This window comes from Betta splendens, chromosome 10 (assembly GCF_900634795.4).
Source record: "Betta splendens chromosome 10, fBetSpl5.4, whole genome shotgun sequence".
Classification (NCBI taxonomy): domain Eukaryota; kingdom Metazoa; phylum Chordata; class Actinopteri; order Anabantiformes; family Osphronemidae; genus Betta; species Betta splendens.
The window spans coordinates 17,071,276-17,088,791 of NC_040890.2; the positions used below are offsets into that span (position 1 = coordinate 17,071,276).

The 17,516-nt window shown below is 46.0% G+C and overlaps 1 protein-coding gene across 2 annotated transcripts in view; it reads left to right on the forward strand.

Annotated features, from left to right (window-relative positions):
* The window catches only part of pitx2 (paired-like homeodomain 2), a 40,969-nt gene that overhangs the window by 10,795 nt on the left and 12,658 nt on the right, over positions 1–17,516 (forward strand). The window contains exon 1 of one of the 2 annotated variants that reach the window (XM_029165763.3): positions 15,962–16,682. The exons of the other annotated variant lie outside the window; for it this stretch is intronic. Coding sequence (XP_029021596.1) covers positions 16,671–16,682 — 12 coding nt within the window. The 5' untranslated portion in view covers positions 15,962–16,670. Of the gene's footprint in view, positions 1–15,961; positions 16,683–17,516 lie in introns of those variants that run through there. 2 annotated transcript variants of the gene reach the window in all.

The window sequence follows — 17,516 nt, forward strand, 5'->3', positions numbered from 1 at the left end:
TAGTTGTGGTAATTAATAAGTTTAAACTCTGCAAAGTAACTCAATGAACACTCGCTCAGGCTGTCGCATCGTTGGTATCAAACTTACAGTCTTTTTAATGACAGCTGTGAGTGTTTCTCCCACGGACCAGTATTTGTAGGTTCCTCCCATTTGCATCAGCGCTGTAGAGATTCCCTCCACTCGGCCACGGCGCTGAATAAAGAACACGTTTGGTCCCCCCCCCCCCCCCCACATAATCTCCATTTCAAATTTCCTGCTGATTCCACGCGTCGGTGAGACCGTGCCGCCCCGATGACACTGAAGAAGGAGCAGATTCAAGGCGTAAGTTCTGAGCGCTGAGCAACATGGATCCGTTTCCTGTGACACCAAAACCGCCACGGTAGGCGGAGGTCTGACATTACAAGTAGTGCAAATAAGTCCTTGATATTCTGCAGATTAGCAGTCGCTTCAGGCCTAATGACTGAGGAAGCGCGCGCGTGTGCGGATACGTGCACTGGGATGTTCCCAGTGAGTGTGGAGTGGAAATTTGGTGCTGTTTTCCAAGTGGTTTCGGGCGTTAGCTGCACTTCGGCTGCTCAGCGAAGCCATTCGCTGACTATGAACAGTGTGTGTTCGTGGCAAACGGCCAGAGCGGCCGGCGGGTGCAGCAAACAGCGTCTCGATGAACCAACTGCTTAAAAAACAGGATTTTTATCAGAACGTCTGAAGAAATGAATGGAAAACAAGTCGGAGAGTCACAACCAGGACGAGCAGCGAGGCCTTTTTCATGCGCATTAATGTTAAGTAATATCTTAATCCATCGGGTCTTCGTTCGCTGGTTCTGCTACATATCAGAACCAGGAGCAACACCAGCAAATGGGCCGGGCCTTTATAAAAAACTTAAATCACACTGATATGAACACATGAACAACAGCAGGTATACTGTTCTGTCTGTCTTCGTTTCTAGCAGGAAATTCTGGGGGCTCATGTTGCTCGCCTTGAACAGTACACATGCAGAGGTCAGACGTCATAAAAAACGTCTATCCACCTGTTGTTTGGCGCTGGGGGGAGTGCTTGAAGCCCACCTGCAATTCCTTTGTCTGGACGTGTGTGTGTGTGTGTGTGTGTGTGTGTGTGTGTGTGTGTGTGTGTGTGTGTGTGTGTGTGTGTGTGTGTGTGTGTGTGTGTGTCCATAAACAGGTGGGGTTCCCCACCACACATATCCAGTTCCCCTCTTTGATAACCCATTACAGACTTCATTAATTCACTCGACGAGCCCGCTGAGGAATTTTTGTATGAGCACAGCTCCTTGAGATTGTGTAAGTTTTACAAGCAGAGATTAGCATGTGTGAAAACAAATGTAATTTAACCCTTTATTGTTTTAGGGCGGAGTGGACGTGCCCGCTCTTAAAAGATCTGTCTGCAGCGCAGCCTTTGGTGTCGACCCTGGCGGCTTCACATTTATATTTAGAAATGAATGAAAAACGTTTTATTAAACGCTATTGTTCATAGTGAATCATTCTTCATATTTAAAGTAAAGCTAAGTATTTTCAGGTGTGCAAATCATCCATTACAGTTGTACAGTAATAATAGATCTCAAGGGCCTTGGCACATTTCTCCACTAAGCTCGTTTAAGCCAGAAAACACAACTCTACACATACACAGCTCATGTGTCCAGTCGCACTGAGCTAAATAGCGCTTCACTTTGTTTTCTTGACATTGATTGGTTATTCTTGAGCACATGAGACACCCGACACTGCGGCCCCCCTTGATTCCAGTTGTACAGTGAGTCATGGCTGTGTCTGGCGGATGACACGCGGGGGTGAACTTGGACTGGGCCGGACCCGGTCCACACGGGGCCCGAGCGCTATGGAGCTATGGAGCATGTGTAGCATTGCTCCCAACTAACGGAACAATGCCAGGGATTAGGGAGCGGGGCTAAATTTAAAGTTGCAGAAGAATGCAAAGAAACAACACAAGGATCATTTGGAGCGATAGTTTTTTATTTGATCCTGCTACAATTGGGTTCTTCTGATTCTCTGGGTCAGGTCATTTAGGGGCGAGCTCTAAATGAATGCAAGCAAATAACTTGTTGATTTATTACGTTATCTTTACCTTTTTTATTCATAAGACGTCATTATCACAGACAAGGACTACGACATTTAATTACGTCCTGAGGTTATTTGAGTCTATGTCATAGTTTTGTTTTATGAATGATGGAAGAAGGAACCGTGATCTGCAGCACACGTGTGTGACTTTGTTTAAAGGATATCATGTCATTTATTTTTAGAAAGCTATACAAACTATGCACAAAGGTCCTCATAATGTTGATACAGGTCGTGCCGCTGTCATTTCTTGCTCCAAAGCGGCGCAGCATCTGTCGGGACCTTCGGCGCTCCGTATTGTTGTGGCGACCGCGGCTTTGAACTCCGTTCTGATCCGACAAGCGTCTTGATTTAACGCTGGAGAACAGAGTTTCCTGGAAAAACTTAGGTATTTTTGGCCGTAGCGGTAGATCATGCGGACGCTTGATTTCATGATGATTTACAGCGCTGAGGCTTCTATAAATCTATAGTGTTGAAAAGATACAAACATACCACAGGGGCCACTGAACAGTGGGAGTGGGAAGTTGTGGAGAGGAAACCAAATAAAAGCATTTCATCAGGCAATATGTGCTCTTCCGCTCAGCGCCAGCGCTGCCTTTTTGTGGTTCACACTGTAACTTTGTGCGTTCACGTTTAATAAACAAGGTCGAGCCTTGGACCTCGCGCTGAAGCCTTTACTCCATATGGCTCCTTGTTCAGGAGCCGATGCTAAAGACAGAGGCAAAATGAGAACAGACATAAAAAAAGAACCTCCCCCACACGAGTTCAGTGTTGAGTTTGCTGCAGACAGCAGGAATTACTATTATGTTGTTTGATTCAAAATCATATTGATCTCTTGATTCGCATTTTCCCCACTCACAGCCAAATCCTCCCACACAGGCTCCGCTTGTGAAGGATCGCTTTCAGGCACCGAAGGCGGCCGAAGGAACGATTCCCCGGGAATATTAACTCTAAAACACGTATTGATTCCGCGCGCAGAAATGAGGCATTATGCGGGTGCTGAGATACGGCGGTGAAAAACGACACTGCGTCGTGAGCTATCAGTTTCAGTGGCTCAAAGAGAAACATCTGGGCGGACTTGGCTCCAAAGAACACAAACCCAGAGAAGGAGACTGCATAAGTAGGGAGGAGACAGCCTTCAAAACAAACGCCACCAGCTCTGTTGGCTTCTGGCACTGTTTGCTCTTGGTCTTATTCAGTTTCAGAGCCGTGAGTCTTACAATGACCTCCATGTGCAGAAGAAACCTCCTGCCAACACGCAGGAACAGTTGAGGAAAGGTGCTGTTGCTGTGTCTCCCATGAATAAGCTTCTCTTTGGACCCGGCGCGGTAATAAATCAAAGGAGGGTGAGAAGCAATGTTCTATTTTTGGCCTCTATATATTTAGTTTGTTCTCTCAGTGGGTACAGGGGCAGCTGAGGAGACAACCCTCTCCATCAGTCATAACTGCTGGCCCCCGGCCCAGAGATCCTGTCATTAAGCGGCTTAAAGCAAAGAATTGTCCCCCTCATTCGAACAAAAGCCAAGCAGGTCAAAAGCTTGTGAAATGTTTTCGATAGCCAATGAGGTATTGACTTTCCCCAGTCCTAACCCCTGCACTGTTTGGACTGTGAGTTATAAAACTCAGTGGAGCAACCGGATTCTTACTCTGCTAATAGAGCATGTTGGAGGATTTATCATCATCATCATCACCTCAAGAGTGGGAAGATTAAAACTAACGCGCGGCACTTAGACTCCTAAACAACTTGAGTCTAGTAGTTTCTTCGACATTAGCCCAAGTTAAGGCATTAAACGCCACCACGAGCCACAGAATATGAGCCTCGTAAAACGCAAGTGTAAGAGCGGCGATAGGAAAACATTCGGGCGAAAGGAGCCGAAACTGGGAACTGCTTCTATAAAGCTGCTGGGCAGCCACAAGAATCTGCCTGTGAACCACGTCAGGGCTGTGATCATTATTTCGCTCTTTTCTCCAGCTTTGCGTCTGTGTTCGTTTACCACCACATCAGCACTTTTGCTCCAAATTAAATCTGAAGGCATTCCTTCGCCTTTCCGCACCCTTCTCGAGCCCTCGTCAAAGCCGGCGCAGCCTCGCTACAGGACGCGTACGTCAGCGCTGCTGCTCCTGCGCTGGCAGTTTTTAACCAAGTGACATGTCTTTAATTCGTCCTGAGTCGATGGCCGGCCCCAGTCCAAGCTAAGCAATCCACATGTTTAGTTAAATATGGTTAAATTCAGATTAGAGGCTACCAGGCAGCATTAGAGGCCATGTACATGCCAGTCTGTAACGTTCCACCTTCATGTATTTGCAATTAAAGCTTTGAAATGAGCCAAACACCACTCTGACCTGATGTGTTCCTGATGATGAACATCCACTGAGTTTCTGGTTATTCTGTTTTTATCATTGTAAGGGCACAAGGGCCAACCTGATGTCCTTGAACGCCTCATATGTGCTGAACACAGTGATGCCGTTTCTAAATCGGAACGTACATGCACACGGGCCGATATCATGTGGTCACAGACGTTCTCCCACAAACTGCTCATGGCTGAAATGATTGACATATTAAGTTTGAATAATGCCGTAACCCGCTCAGTCTGTCTTCAAAGTGCAACTCGTCCAATTTTGGAAATGTTCGGGAGAATTAAAAGCTCACACTCTTGTACAAGTCCTGTGAGTGACTTAATGCTGCAGCCTCAAACCTTAGTGGTGCAGTAACTGTAAACAGGCACACATTATTTAAGACCTTCTGTGAGTTCATACTTCATAAAACGAGGGCTATAAACAATGCGCTAGGAGTGCTAGCGAGTTGCATCCTCCTGTGTTTTGGTTCCTTCAAAGGTCAGCGGAGTCATTACAGTTTGCTGTTGGTCCCTGGAGCCAGTTCTCATGTCAAAGTTCACCAAAGTTGAACTTGACAGGGATTAGCGTCGCCGCCGTGAACGACCCAGTGAAAGAAAACCACACGCCAGCAACTGCAAGTAGTTCTGCAACTCCAGGAAACTCTGGAAGCTTGACAATCGTATGATTGATAGATAATAGAATTATTGTTCTTCTTCTTTGGTCGTTAAAAGGTTTACGTTATACATGATTCAATCAGAAGTAGAGTACTTTCTAATAAGCCCATGACATCACTGCTCTTCTGCATCATCTACATCTCCCCATCGTCAAGTGAAAAAAACAGGCCATACATTCAAAAATACTAGATGTCTGATAATATTTTCCGACTCTTGCGTCTCCTGCTGCTACTCGCAGCAGACAGCACTTGCGACTCTCAAGAGTCCTCATTCTCCGCTCGAGTTGACCGCCACCCCAGCCAAGAGAGGCGGTATGAAGTCATCACTAAAGTCAAGAGCTACTGTGCCACAGAGAGGGAAGAAAAGTTGGCAGAAAACCAACGTTGTGTCACTGGAAAGGATTTGCAAGTGGGAGGAGGAGGAACGAGGGGAAGCGGGGGGGGGGGACCCCGGCTGAAGCAGAGGGAACCTGGGCGAGCTGCGAATATTATGGAGGTAATGCAAAGTAAAGAGGTTCCAACTGCCTTTTGAGCAGAAAGGCGACGCGGAGCGGTGCGACGGCGAAGGAGGCCTCACGGCGGCGTTGATGGAGGAGGTGAAAGACGTTTTCTCTGGCTCCGCGCCCGGCTGGTGTCTGCGCCGGGCCGCTGCGGGTGTCGGCGCTTTCTTCCAGCCCCGGAGACAGCTGGAGATGTCAACACTGTGTCTGCCTCGGTTATACCTCCCCACAAAAGCCGCTCATGTGTTGGAGCATGCGGCCGCCCCACGGTCACAGCCAGCACATATCATGTTGACACAGGGTCTGTGCTCAGGGCCGCGCGTCCGGCCTTCCTGAGTCATGGCTCCCGCTTGTTGCTCCAAGGGAAAAAGGGGCAGAAGCATTTGGTTTTATTGTGAAGCTGTGTTATAGCCAGGTACCCTGCAGTCGCTTGTGGGATTCCTAATTGAGCATGACAACAAAGTTATATAGTGGCTTTCATGGCCCATTTCCATTGAAACAATCACTCACTGCTGAGGTTTCAGCCTCGTAGCAACGTTTAAGGGGTTGCCCTCCAACTACAAATCAAACTGGTAGCGAGGCATTTGATTCGGCTCGTAATGGCTTCCAGAAGACGACGGTGGCCCTCAACTATCGGAAAGAGAGCGCGAATGCAGGAGGCCGACGGAGGTGGGAGGGATCTGCGCCCGTAGCTCCCGAGATGCTTTCATTTGTCTGCGTTTGATCGGGGTCCAGAGAGGTAGCGCCTCCTGACACTGGGTTATACTGTACAGCACGGAGAGCGAGAGGCCGCGGAGTGCATGAGCAAGGCACATTCCCCAGTAATGAGGTTAGTTCTGGTCCGATAGGTGAACGGGGATGATCTGACAGTCGCTGCCAGAATCTGGCAACAGCAGCATCAGCTGTACTCCAAAACAAGAGCCGGCTTATCAGCATTTTGACAGAGTGAATTACTTCCCTAAATGATTTACGATTTTTAAAAGATACTATTGAAGGAAAGGATGTAACATCTGTCCTTTGTTAGGCTGGAAGCGTTCCAGCTGAGAGTTGACATATCACTCTGCAGTCAACTGCAGTTTCCTTCAAAATAATGACCCACTTTCAAGGGGAATAATAATTTGTATGAAGCAGAGAGGCTGTGAACACTCTCACCACATTGCAAGAATAGCTTTACTTCACTTTTTGTAATTTATTGGCTGAAATAAACTACATATTTTACAATAACTGTCTATGGTAAAGGCCATTATTTGCGTTCATGAGATGAAGAATTGGCTAAACAGTAGCTAGAGCACATTCAGCCCATTTCCATCAGTGCATCCCTGAAGCAACCAGCTCACAAACACTTTACATATAACAGCCTGGCCTGCATCACACTGAGCAGGCAGATGTGTTTATGGGAAATTGGATGCCTAATAAATCTGTGGCATAATGTTATTGAATTAGTAGGGACTTAGAAGCAGATACCATATTAAATCCTGTCTTTTCCAGTTCACTGCGTTTGATAGCGATATATTAGAGTCTCACATGATGTACTTGCGTCTCCTCCACCCGTTTCTCATCACCTCTAGCGGGGCACCGGCGCGGGGCCGACGATGAATAATAAATGAGCCTGAATTTTCTGACGGAATTTCCATTTGCGCTGTGAACAATTTTCAGGAAAGAGGATTTACACCTAATACCTCGCGGTGCCCCCTCCAACAGTTGCTGTTTGTAGCACAGATTAACGGCGAGATCTCCAGCTCCTCCGTGGCGTGATGTGATATTTGTTGCCATTTAAAAGGCACTTATTAGTCTGAGGACTCAAATCATGGAAGTTCAAGTTGAAGTAAAGTGTCTATCTGAGATATAAATATTATTAAAGCATAGAATCTACAAATGCACCAGTTTAATGCACAGCAGATAAACTTGTTAAACCCTAATCTGCAAATCTGAATTCTATGATGTTTTATGGTCAGTTTGAGGATCAATATCAGTATATGAAAAGCGCGACTTATGTTTACAGTAGCATTAACATAAAGTCTGTGCCCTTAAGAAGCAAATCAAATGTCAGCGCAGTGTGTTCTGACTGACAGGTCTTCACAACATAAAACACACAACCATGAGCGTTTATAACCACACGTGTCAACAATAATCCCAGTGTCTTCCCTGCAGACACTTCCTTAATGGATCATCTTGTTGCTGTGACCTTTCCTCTCCTTCGCAGCGTTCGAATGCTTCAGATGTAAATGTAAACACGCTCACACACCCTGGCCACACATCTTTCCTTTCTTCCCAACATGGCTGGTAACCGGACGCCTGGATGCCCCCTTGCCATCCCTCATTACCCAGCATTCCTGGGGGCTGCATGCCGAGGGCGCGGCAGAGAGACTGGCGTGAGGCTGGCGCGCGGCCAGGTGACAGTGATTGATCGGAGTTATGATTGATGGCTGCAGCTGATGCACCAGCTCTGTTTTCAATTGTTGTTGGATCCGGCACTTCTCACCTTGTAAAAGCGATTGAAGGGGAGCTTTGGGGCGAACGAGGAAGAGGATGGCAACTGTGAAAACCGGGCCAGTTGTAAAACTTCAAGGGACGTTTCCCTGCAATGACATCATCATATTGAGCAGAACGGGCTGCTACAGAATTCCCGCTGCCTTTCTTTACATGGCACATTTGAGCAACTGTTGCTGGAACAAATGATGCAAATAAATAACTCCATGAAAAGAATACAGCTCTTCTTCCGCACCTAACTGATCCACCATCTCCTTAACAAGACGAGCTCTAGTCGATAATCAAATTAATTACAATAAATCACTTAACACATTTGCCACAAACACACAATCATAGCTGCTGTGCAGGAATGTTACTGTTCGACTACAGTGTTGCTGGTAAATATCTGTTAATCCCCAGCCTTCGCTGTGGCTGCTTGGACCCACAGGGCCCGTTGAAATCAGCAGGAATGCCTATTCTCTCCTTTCAAGTGTCCCGGGTCAGATGTTGAGCTGAGGTGAACAGGTGGCACCCTCATTCCTCCACCCCGCCGCTCCATTCCACTCCCGCACTGTTCGTGCTGGGAGCCGCATAGCTGGTGACTTCACTTTCCGAGATGCCGCTTTGCGGCCAGGACGGCGTTGCTTTGTGTCCCAGCAGGGCAGCAGGGAGGCAATGTACCAGGAGAGCAGAGCGCTGCATGGCATGCCAGCGGGGGGGGGGGCATTAAAGCCTCCACCGTGACCTTCGCCGACACCAATAGCGGTCTGCCCTTTATTGCACCGCTGTCGTTCTATATTGCTATTTGACTCTTAGTGCTTTAATATGATGTAACCAACATTATTAAAAAGGTGGATATAGAATTGTGTTGTTTTGGGGTAAAATATTAGCAGGTGAATGCAAAGAGTGCTACACAAAGGACAACTGGGCAGCACATAAAGAGCAAAGGGTCAGTAGGAGGCAGATGGAATATTGCAGATATATGTTATGAAAGCTGTTATCGATGACCAGTGGTGATGGTGGGCTCCTGCTCAGCCTCAGCCTCCAACTTGACATTTTTTCTGAAGCCAATAATATTACAGTTACTATAAAAATGACTGTGTCTAGATAATATTGAAGGAGAAATAGAGTATCTTCAAAGGCTGTATCTATAATTGGACTTATCTAATGTGGCGTCAGGGGGAGAAGGTGCAGGTGGACACAATCCACACTTCTGTCAGTGCAAGGTGAAAAGGAGACATTTATTGTTCAACTTGAAGTCTGAGGGTTACGATCCATCTATTAATCTCAGAAGAGAACTGTTGTTTCCATCCCCTTTGCTAATTCGATCCTGATTCGTTTCCAGGCAGATATTCATACTCTCCACTTTGTTTTTGGTTACAGCTCCGCCTCAGTGCTGGAGACAGACGGAAAACAATGCCCTCGCTGTGTTTTCTTTCCACTGTGGCCAAAGAGCAGTTATGGAGTCAGGAGTTGATCGATTTGTTTCCCTTAAAGATCCTCCAAGTTGGTGGGATTGGTGACAAAGCCTCGGTTCTGTTAATATGGGCCTCAGATGACCTGATGGTATTTGAACTGCCCTCCAGGTCCAGTGATCAGAATGCTCCGTGTTATAACCATGAGCACCGCAGGAGGGGTTAAGACTCAGCTGGTCTGCAGGGGCCAAGCCGTCAACACACTGGAGGATCTGCAGTTCTCTTCAGGAGGATCACACACCTCCAACCTGTCAACCTCTGCTGAACTCATGTCTCACTGACCAATGGGAAATATCAATCAATCATTATCTGAAGCTCAACATTCAATGGCAGCAAATCCACTCAGTAAACATTTTATCTTCTTGGCAAACATGGACTGCTCTTTGAACAGAACAGCCCTGTTGTGACTTTTCTCTCAGTACTTTTTGCAAACATGGTACAGTGTTTATATGATAAAGTGGAAGCTGGATCATTCAAAGCTCAATCTTCCAGTTTCTGCAGTTCAATTTGAGTTTAAGGTCATTTGATTTTAAGGTGGTTTACAGCTACAGCTACTGTATGTCAGGAAACAATGTTAAACTATTACCAGCATTTGTACCACTGAAGTTGAGTAGGTTCCCAATCGCAGGGGTCACGACACCTGTGAGGCGTCAGCAATGAATTTCAAGGGCCACAAGACGAGAGGAAGAGGAATAATTCTGCAACAAAAACACAGGATTACCTGGGGATTGCTTTGATCTTTGCTTTTCATTCGTTTTATCTCCTCAGATGCCTTAAAGTGTTAATACGAAACAATCTGAGGTTTGTTTTTGCTGCTCATTGCCCTCAGAAATGTGTAAATGTTGGTGAAATCTGTACATACGGTTTAAGTTGTAATCAGAGAATCACATTCAGGCAGCAAAAGGAATCTACATATCAGGTGTGTCGTGACCAAAGCTTGAAAGCAGCACCGATGTCTTTAACTTAACAGTCATCGCACTGCTTCAGGTGCAAAGCTAAAAAAAGAGGGTGCCTTTTTCAATTTGTCTGAATTTGTCTGGCTACAGGAGCGGTTCAACAGGTCCTCGATGGCTGACTCACAAAAGAACGCCGAGATCCAACAACACGGCGGATCATTTCCATAATCAAATTTTACTTGTCCCATATTTATTAAAGAAACATATGAGAATATGAAGCGAAAGCGCACAGACGGCTGTGAAATTGCTTGGAGTGGATGTTTGCCCCTGTAGACATGCAAAATGAAGTCATGCCCCACCAGGGAGCCCAGCCGTTGCGTGATCCTTCACATCAGGCATTATCAGTCATATAATGAAGGCTTTGGGTCCACTCCCACTCAGATGTTTTTTTCCATATAATAAACTATCTCATCCCTTTGTAATTACATGCGTATTCCAACACTGAGTGGCCTGAAGGTTAGAGAGGATTCCTTGAGTCTGGATCGGCCAGAATGACAGTGTCACAACCTCTTTAAACTCTTGTTTCTTTAACGAAAACTCTTCTGAATCGTTCCTTCACGTTTGCACCGACGCTCGAGATGAAACCTGCTCAGCGCAGCGCGGGCGGTGACGCATCGTGGACCAAGGTTTAACACTTTCAATTAGATCCGTCAACGATAGAGGATTCCGTGTCAAATCCAATGTTGCTTCCTGTGAGCCGAGCGCCGTTCGTGACAGCCTGGCAATTAATTAAAACATTAGAGAGGAGGGGGTGGGCGGTGGGGGGGGGGGGGGGGGGGGGGGGGGGCCTCCAGGGCTTCTGTGGCCTTGGCCGACGCGTCGCATGCACCGTGGCCCCCAAACGACATGCAAAGCGCCAGCTATCCAGCCTCAGCTCAGCTCCAGTGTCAGCGGGCCTGCTTCCCTCGCAGTCAGAGGCAACCAGATGGAACTTTGTTCTCAGCATTAGCACTCGTATCATGTAGAGGCGGCCGCCGCGGAAACGTCCCCTTCGTGACGAGGCTGTCGCTCTGATGTGATTTATTTTGGAAAGGCGCTCCTCACAGCGACTTAGACATGAAAGACACCGGACGGAGGCATCCAGTTTCGGCCGCTCGCGTTGACTCATTGTATGCCGCTGTGTAGGAGAATGGGTGCAATATGGGAAGTGGGAACAAAGTGGGGAGTGGACGGAGGAGAGAGACACCTTCCTGCAGCTGCAGGATTAGAGGTCTGATCTGAGCCGCGGCTTATGTGTCCTTCAGCAAGGAGCGAACGGCGAAGCGTATATTCAACAGATAACATAATATTTAAATTTAAAGTCAAAGGTTCATATGACCACTACTAGTACAAAAATATCATCATATTTGTCCAGTTGCTGTCAGTTTCAGCCCTGATCACGTCCTTAAGGGAGACTCAGTTATGTCAGATTTCCTATTTTTGGCTGAACACTTTGTCCCTATTCATATTTCCTATTTATCACAGTCTGTGGTCAGTTGTTTTCAGTTTTAATGTCAGACTAATAGTAATTCACAAAAGTATTATCATATCAGTGCAAGTCCCTCCATGTGTGAGGGTTTAGGCCACGCTGGAATTTCTCTCATTACTCTAACGCCAGTTTTTGTGTCTGCGTGTGTGAAGTGAGTCTGTGTTGGAATAAAATTTGATTCCTCTTGATTTACAACTCAGCATCTTTACAAACCTATAAAAGTGTTGAACAATGACAAATTGCTACCCATCTAATTCTGTGCTAACATTTGTACGAGTGTTTATTTATGTTGGGAAACTCATTTGCTGATGAAAGTCCTCTCTTACGCCGCGTGGAAACTGTTGTGCGACATTCGCAGCATGCCAGGGCTCGACCGTGGCCGTCTGAAGCAAACTGAAATGTCACTCACAAGATGTACTTGGAAACAATCTTAAGCATTATTTACGAGGCTGGCAACTGGCGCTACAATGAACTATGACATCACCTAAGCTCAGCCCATTAGGCATTTATTTGCAGCAATGTTGCACCTCGCACATCAAAGCCGCGCCCGCTCCTCCCTGCGCCTCTGACAGCCTGCGGCTAATTACATGATCTGATGGTTACACAAGGACGATGGTGACTGGACGCTCGCTGCCGGGACGGTAAACGTGCCCGCCGCTGTCCCAACAACAGCTGCTGCTGTGCCCTTGAGCAACATGCTAAACCCACAACCAGCCCGGTAGCCGCTCATTGGCCAGCAGACCGATAACATAGAAACAGAGAAAAGAGTGAACCAGGTGGCTGGTGTTTAGGCCTGTTGCAGTGACACGATGCTGATCTTTGGCTATAATGACAATTACCTTATAATGACTGATATATAATGGGAGCAGGACATTTGTGCTGCTTTTAATAGAAGTCTGAGTCGTTAAATGTTCTTTATTCTTGCCAGAAGCCTGTTTCTGGGTCTGTTTGACCATCACTGTTTACCAAGATGTTGTAAAGCCACTTACTCTGCAAATCTTTCACTTTGACACATCCCTCAACAAACCTTCCCCCTAAAAACCTAAATATGCACTTACGAGCCCCGAATGAGGGCGAGCGTGACCAGAGAAGATGACGCGTTTGCTCCGCGGCGACAGCTCAGCTGGGCCCACGACCGACTTGTTGTCTGCATCTCTGCAAGGTTTGTTCCCACTGACAGCCAAGTGTTGCAGGCTTCTTCAGACTGATAAGCGCAACACGCTGTCACCGGTTGGACAATAAATAGAGTCACGTGCACAGATACAAACGCCAACAAATCCAAAACAACATGCGACTATTCAAACTACACAGTGACTGTTGTAGGAGCCTAAATAGAATATGACCAAGTAGAGCCAGTGACTTTAATAGTAGATTTTATTACTCTTATCCTGGATATAACGGTACGTCACAGACGTTTATCGTGCCGTTAAATAATAACTACATGTACGAGTCAGTAATTTCCCTGTAGCAGCATCCAAACATCATAACATATCACACATTCATTCAAAACCCATATTTGCCCTCAGGGATCAATAAAGTTAACCTTTCCAAATTACAGTGTGACTTTGATCTTAGAATAATAGCAGCCAGAAGCTTTGATTAGTTGTCTTGTTTCAAAAACCCCTGCGAGGTGATTTCACTTTCAAGTGGCACAGGAAGTGCTCCCGAGGCGATGCGGCGCCATTCACGCCGGCGAGCACAAACACGATTTGCGTTCAGCTGGAACAGGAAGTCCACAAACAGGTGGCTCTGACAGATTCTCCAGGTTATTATTCACGCTGGCGCGCCAGCTGTGCCGCGTGAGAGGCTCGAGCTGCCGGTGTGCTTTTCATTACCACATTAGACGGCAGCAGGTCGGCCTTTTGGGGGCCACCGAGCACACAGTGAAATGCAACTCTTAACTGAGCGGCTTCGCTGCGATGCGGCAGGTGTTTAAATGGAGTGACCCGATTTCATCCACTCCTTTCCAGTAAAGTTGCAACAGTGCAACATTAAGCAGCAGATAGAACTGGACTGACTGATTTGTGAGGTTACATCATGGGGTTACAGGTTTTGTATAGGAGACATGCTTTTAACGGTTTGTTTGACTTTATTCAGCTTCCACCTCTATAAAAACATCAGCAAACGAGTCGCACTGGTTCTAAACCAGCTTCAGTTCAGACACTTTATAGTCTCGTACCAAAAAACGTAACGTTAGGCTCCAGTCTGTGATTTTCTTACTGTAATACTGTTTCTTGCAACCCAACCCATTATGTCAGACCATTGAACGCCTCTTATCTTTGCTCACCTATGCACACGGTCCAGAATCCAGCCTAAGGAGTGTACGCTGCATTGTTTCATTGTTGCTACTTTGTAACCGCTCAGAAAGTCTGCAGGTAAAAGTTAGATTAAGGGAGAGTCGGGTTTTATAGTTGGGGGTTCCATCAGAACAGAAGAGAATGAACTAAGGCACCGCCAGCATCATCCCCACATCATTACGGCGGCATTCATGGGCCATCTGCCTGTGAAAGAGGAGCAACACAGATCAAAGTCTCCGTCTCTCCCCCACTTTTATTCTTCGTTCCTTTTATCTTTCTTTGACTCGAATAATTCCACCGTAGCTGAATGTCACATAATTTGCCAAAGCAGTCGTAGTAACAGATCCACAAGGATTACACTCCTCTCTCTAATAACCAGAGGTCGACTGGTTAATGGTCTCCGCGCGAATAGTAGGAACAAAGGAGCAGCGTGATGGGCTGGATCTGTCTTTGCTTCTCTATTATTACAGATTTACTAATTAGACTAATTAGAAAATAGACACTTATTCACAACAGTAAATTAGATTAAATGACCCACAACTGCTCAACTGTGTCACATATTCATTTGTATTCTAAGCTGTCCGTCATATCTTTGCAACAGGTGTTTTACTCTTAGTCTCACTTCACGCCTCTGGCTCTTATTCTGCTCGGGACCTATCGCCATTGTGTTTACAGAAATCAAAGCTGGCAGTGGAGGGAGAAATAGTGAATATGTATGCCTTTAATCTTCCTTATCCTGCTGCTAGGCCAGGGTGTGTCCCCTGGTCTTCCATAATAGTCTGCAATGAGAAGCTTGAGTAAACACAATCAATGGAAGATACTAGCACATGCACCGCTGAGACTTCCAAGCCCCCCTCCCTCTTTTATTCCCCCCCCCCCCATGTATTCGATTACACACCCTTTGTGGCTTCCAGTCAATTTACAACCGTGAGACAAAAGGTGCTGATGCAATATTGCGTATGTGTTTGTAGCAATAAGAGGTAACGTTATCCCCATTACTGGATTGCCTTGTAAGAAAATAAACTAAGGGAACAGAAGCTGTGCTGCATCCTCTGCCGGCCTGCCCCTCTCGGTGTGTATGAGGCTCTTGCATGCTCTCTTACTCCTGGATTACAATCTCTTCATCCATTATTAATGAAGTTAAACTACTAGTCGCATGCTGAATGTGCTGCATGGGAGATTTGTAGCTAATCCAGCGCAAAACAGCCCCAGTCACATAATGAAGGGAAAAAAAGCACAAATGTCAACAGTTTCACAGTGGGACTGGATTAGACACCCCCACGCCTCACCCCCCCCTCACACACACACACACACACACACACACACACACACACACACACACACACACACACACACACCTCCACGCCACTTCCACAGAACCCCCGCACACACACGGGCTCCGTCACACAGCAAATCTCGCATCCAGCGTGGAGGGTTGTGAGTTTACACACCCGCCTCCCTCCATCACCTTCTCTGTGACGCTTCCCCTCCGATGGATTAGCGAATTTGCAGAAAAAGGCCAAAGGCCTGTGAAACCGCTCAGCACAGCTTTAACGCTGTTCCTTAAAACTCGGCCGCAGCTCGTTTCACCAGGGACACGACTCAGGCTCGCACGCCGACAGACGAGCGCAGTGAGTGGATGTTGACCCGGCGCCGTGTTTAAGGTTCTCATGTGTCGCTCGTAGTTTCCTGCTGGCGTTGGGTTCATCGTCGCTTCGTGGAGAAACAGTGCAGCTCGTGCGGTGCAGCCGCCCAGCTCCATGAAAAGCTGAGAGAGCATGAAGCACTGGAACTAATCAGAACACATGACATGGGACTAGCATCCTGATTTCAGATTAGACGTGTCGGATTCTCCGCCCTCCCTTCCGACATTTTTTTTTCTTTGTCTTGTTCTGTATTTTTGTCATGCCTTAACCACCATTTGAAATATGTTGCATTTCATCCACATCTTAGGTTTATTTGTCTATTATTATGTAGATAATTGTCATTATAACAAAACATCATCATCATCATATCAGCACTATAACAAGCTGTATTATCTTCCTGAAGCTCATTTATTTAAACTATCTGAAAAATTGTATAATTATTTTTTTTTTATTTATTCATTTATTTTTTTTATTTTTTTATTTATTTGTCCTATATATCCTTCTCTACAAGGACAAATACTTTTAATAGTCACGTCAAGATCTCAGTCTGTGTTTTTCTTCACTTCCTGTTTTTTTCTGCGCATTCACCTTGGCCACGCCCCCACGTTCACGTCTACTTCCTGATTTCGTTCACCCACTTCCTGGTTTCTTCTACATGTCCTTATGTGTCTCATTTAAAGCTCACTCCGTAATTTACCTCATTGTCAGGTCATCTGTCTTCATCTGCATGTTGCCACAAACAATGCTCCTACGGACTTTCTCATCATGTATTTCCAGGTACTTTATTTCTTAAACTTTTGTTATGAGCTTTGTCTTGCTGCTCCTTTCCTCAGCTTCGGCCTTCGGTTAACTTTCATTATATGTTTACTTCAGTTGGTCTTGATGAAGTTCAGCATCTTAAGTAACTTCCTGTTTTTATGAATTGATGTTGGTCATTGTTCTGGTGTTTAGGTTTTTGTGTTTAGTTACATGTTTTTTAGCTTCTCATTTTATCAGGTGTTTTTAGTTACTGAAACTTCCCTTTGCTCTTTTGATATCACCTCATTTTTTTAGGTCAGTTTATCAAATAGTCGCGTGTCCCGTGTTTTACTTCTAAATGTACTTTACCATTTCCTGATACTGGATGAATCTGGATTTACATTAAATAAATTAAGAGTTGTGCCATTTTGGCCTGAATATAAAAAGATGAGTTTCCGAGGTTAATCTGCAACAAGCCTTAATTTTATCTTTTTTGTATTTTTCTGGCTCAGGTGAGCTTCCTTGAATTAACCCTAAACAACGTTTTCGGTGCAGCACCTTTTAGGCCGTACATTTTTAAATCCTTGCACTGTACAGTGTGAATTGAGCCTTTATAGTGTCTCTCCAGCCTCATCCCTTTCCTCTCCTCGTGCCCTCGCTCTGCCACAGTAGACCAATTAGCACTAAGCTGATTCCAGTTGTGACCTTTGGGTCTACTCCGGGGCTGCTGACAGGAGGGTTAGCATGTAGCTGAACTGTTTTACATGTTATTGACGGGCTTGGAGGCATCATAGTCATTTTATCACACCAATTTCATTCTTGGCCGATTTCCCCTCAGGCAGGTTAGTGGCAGCTCCCCATCGATTTTTCATG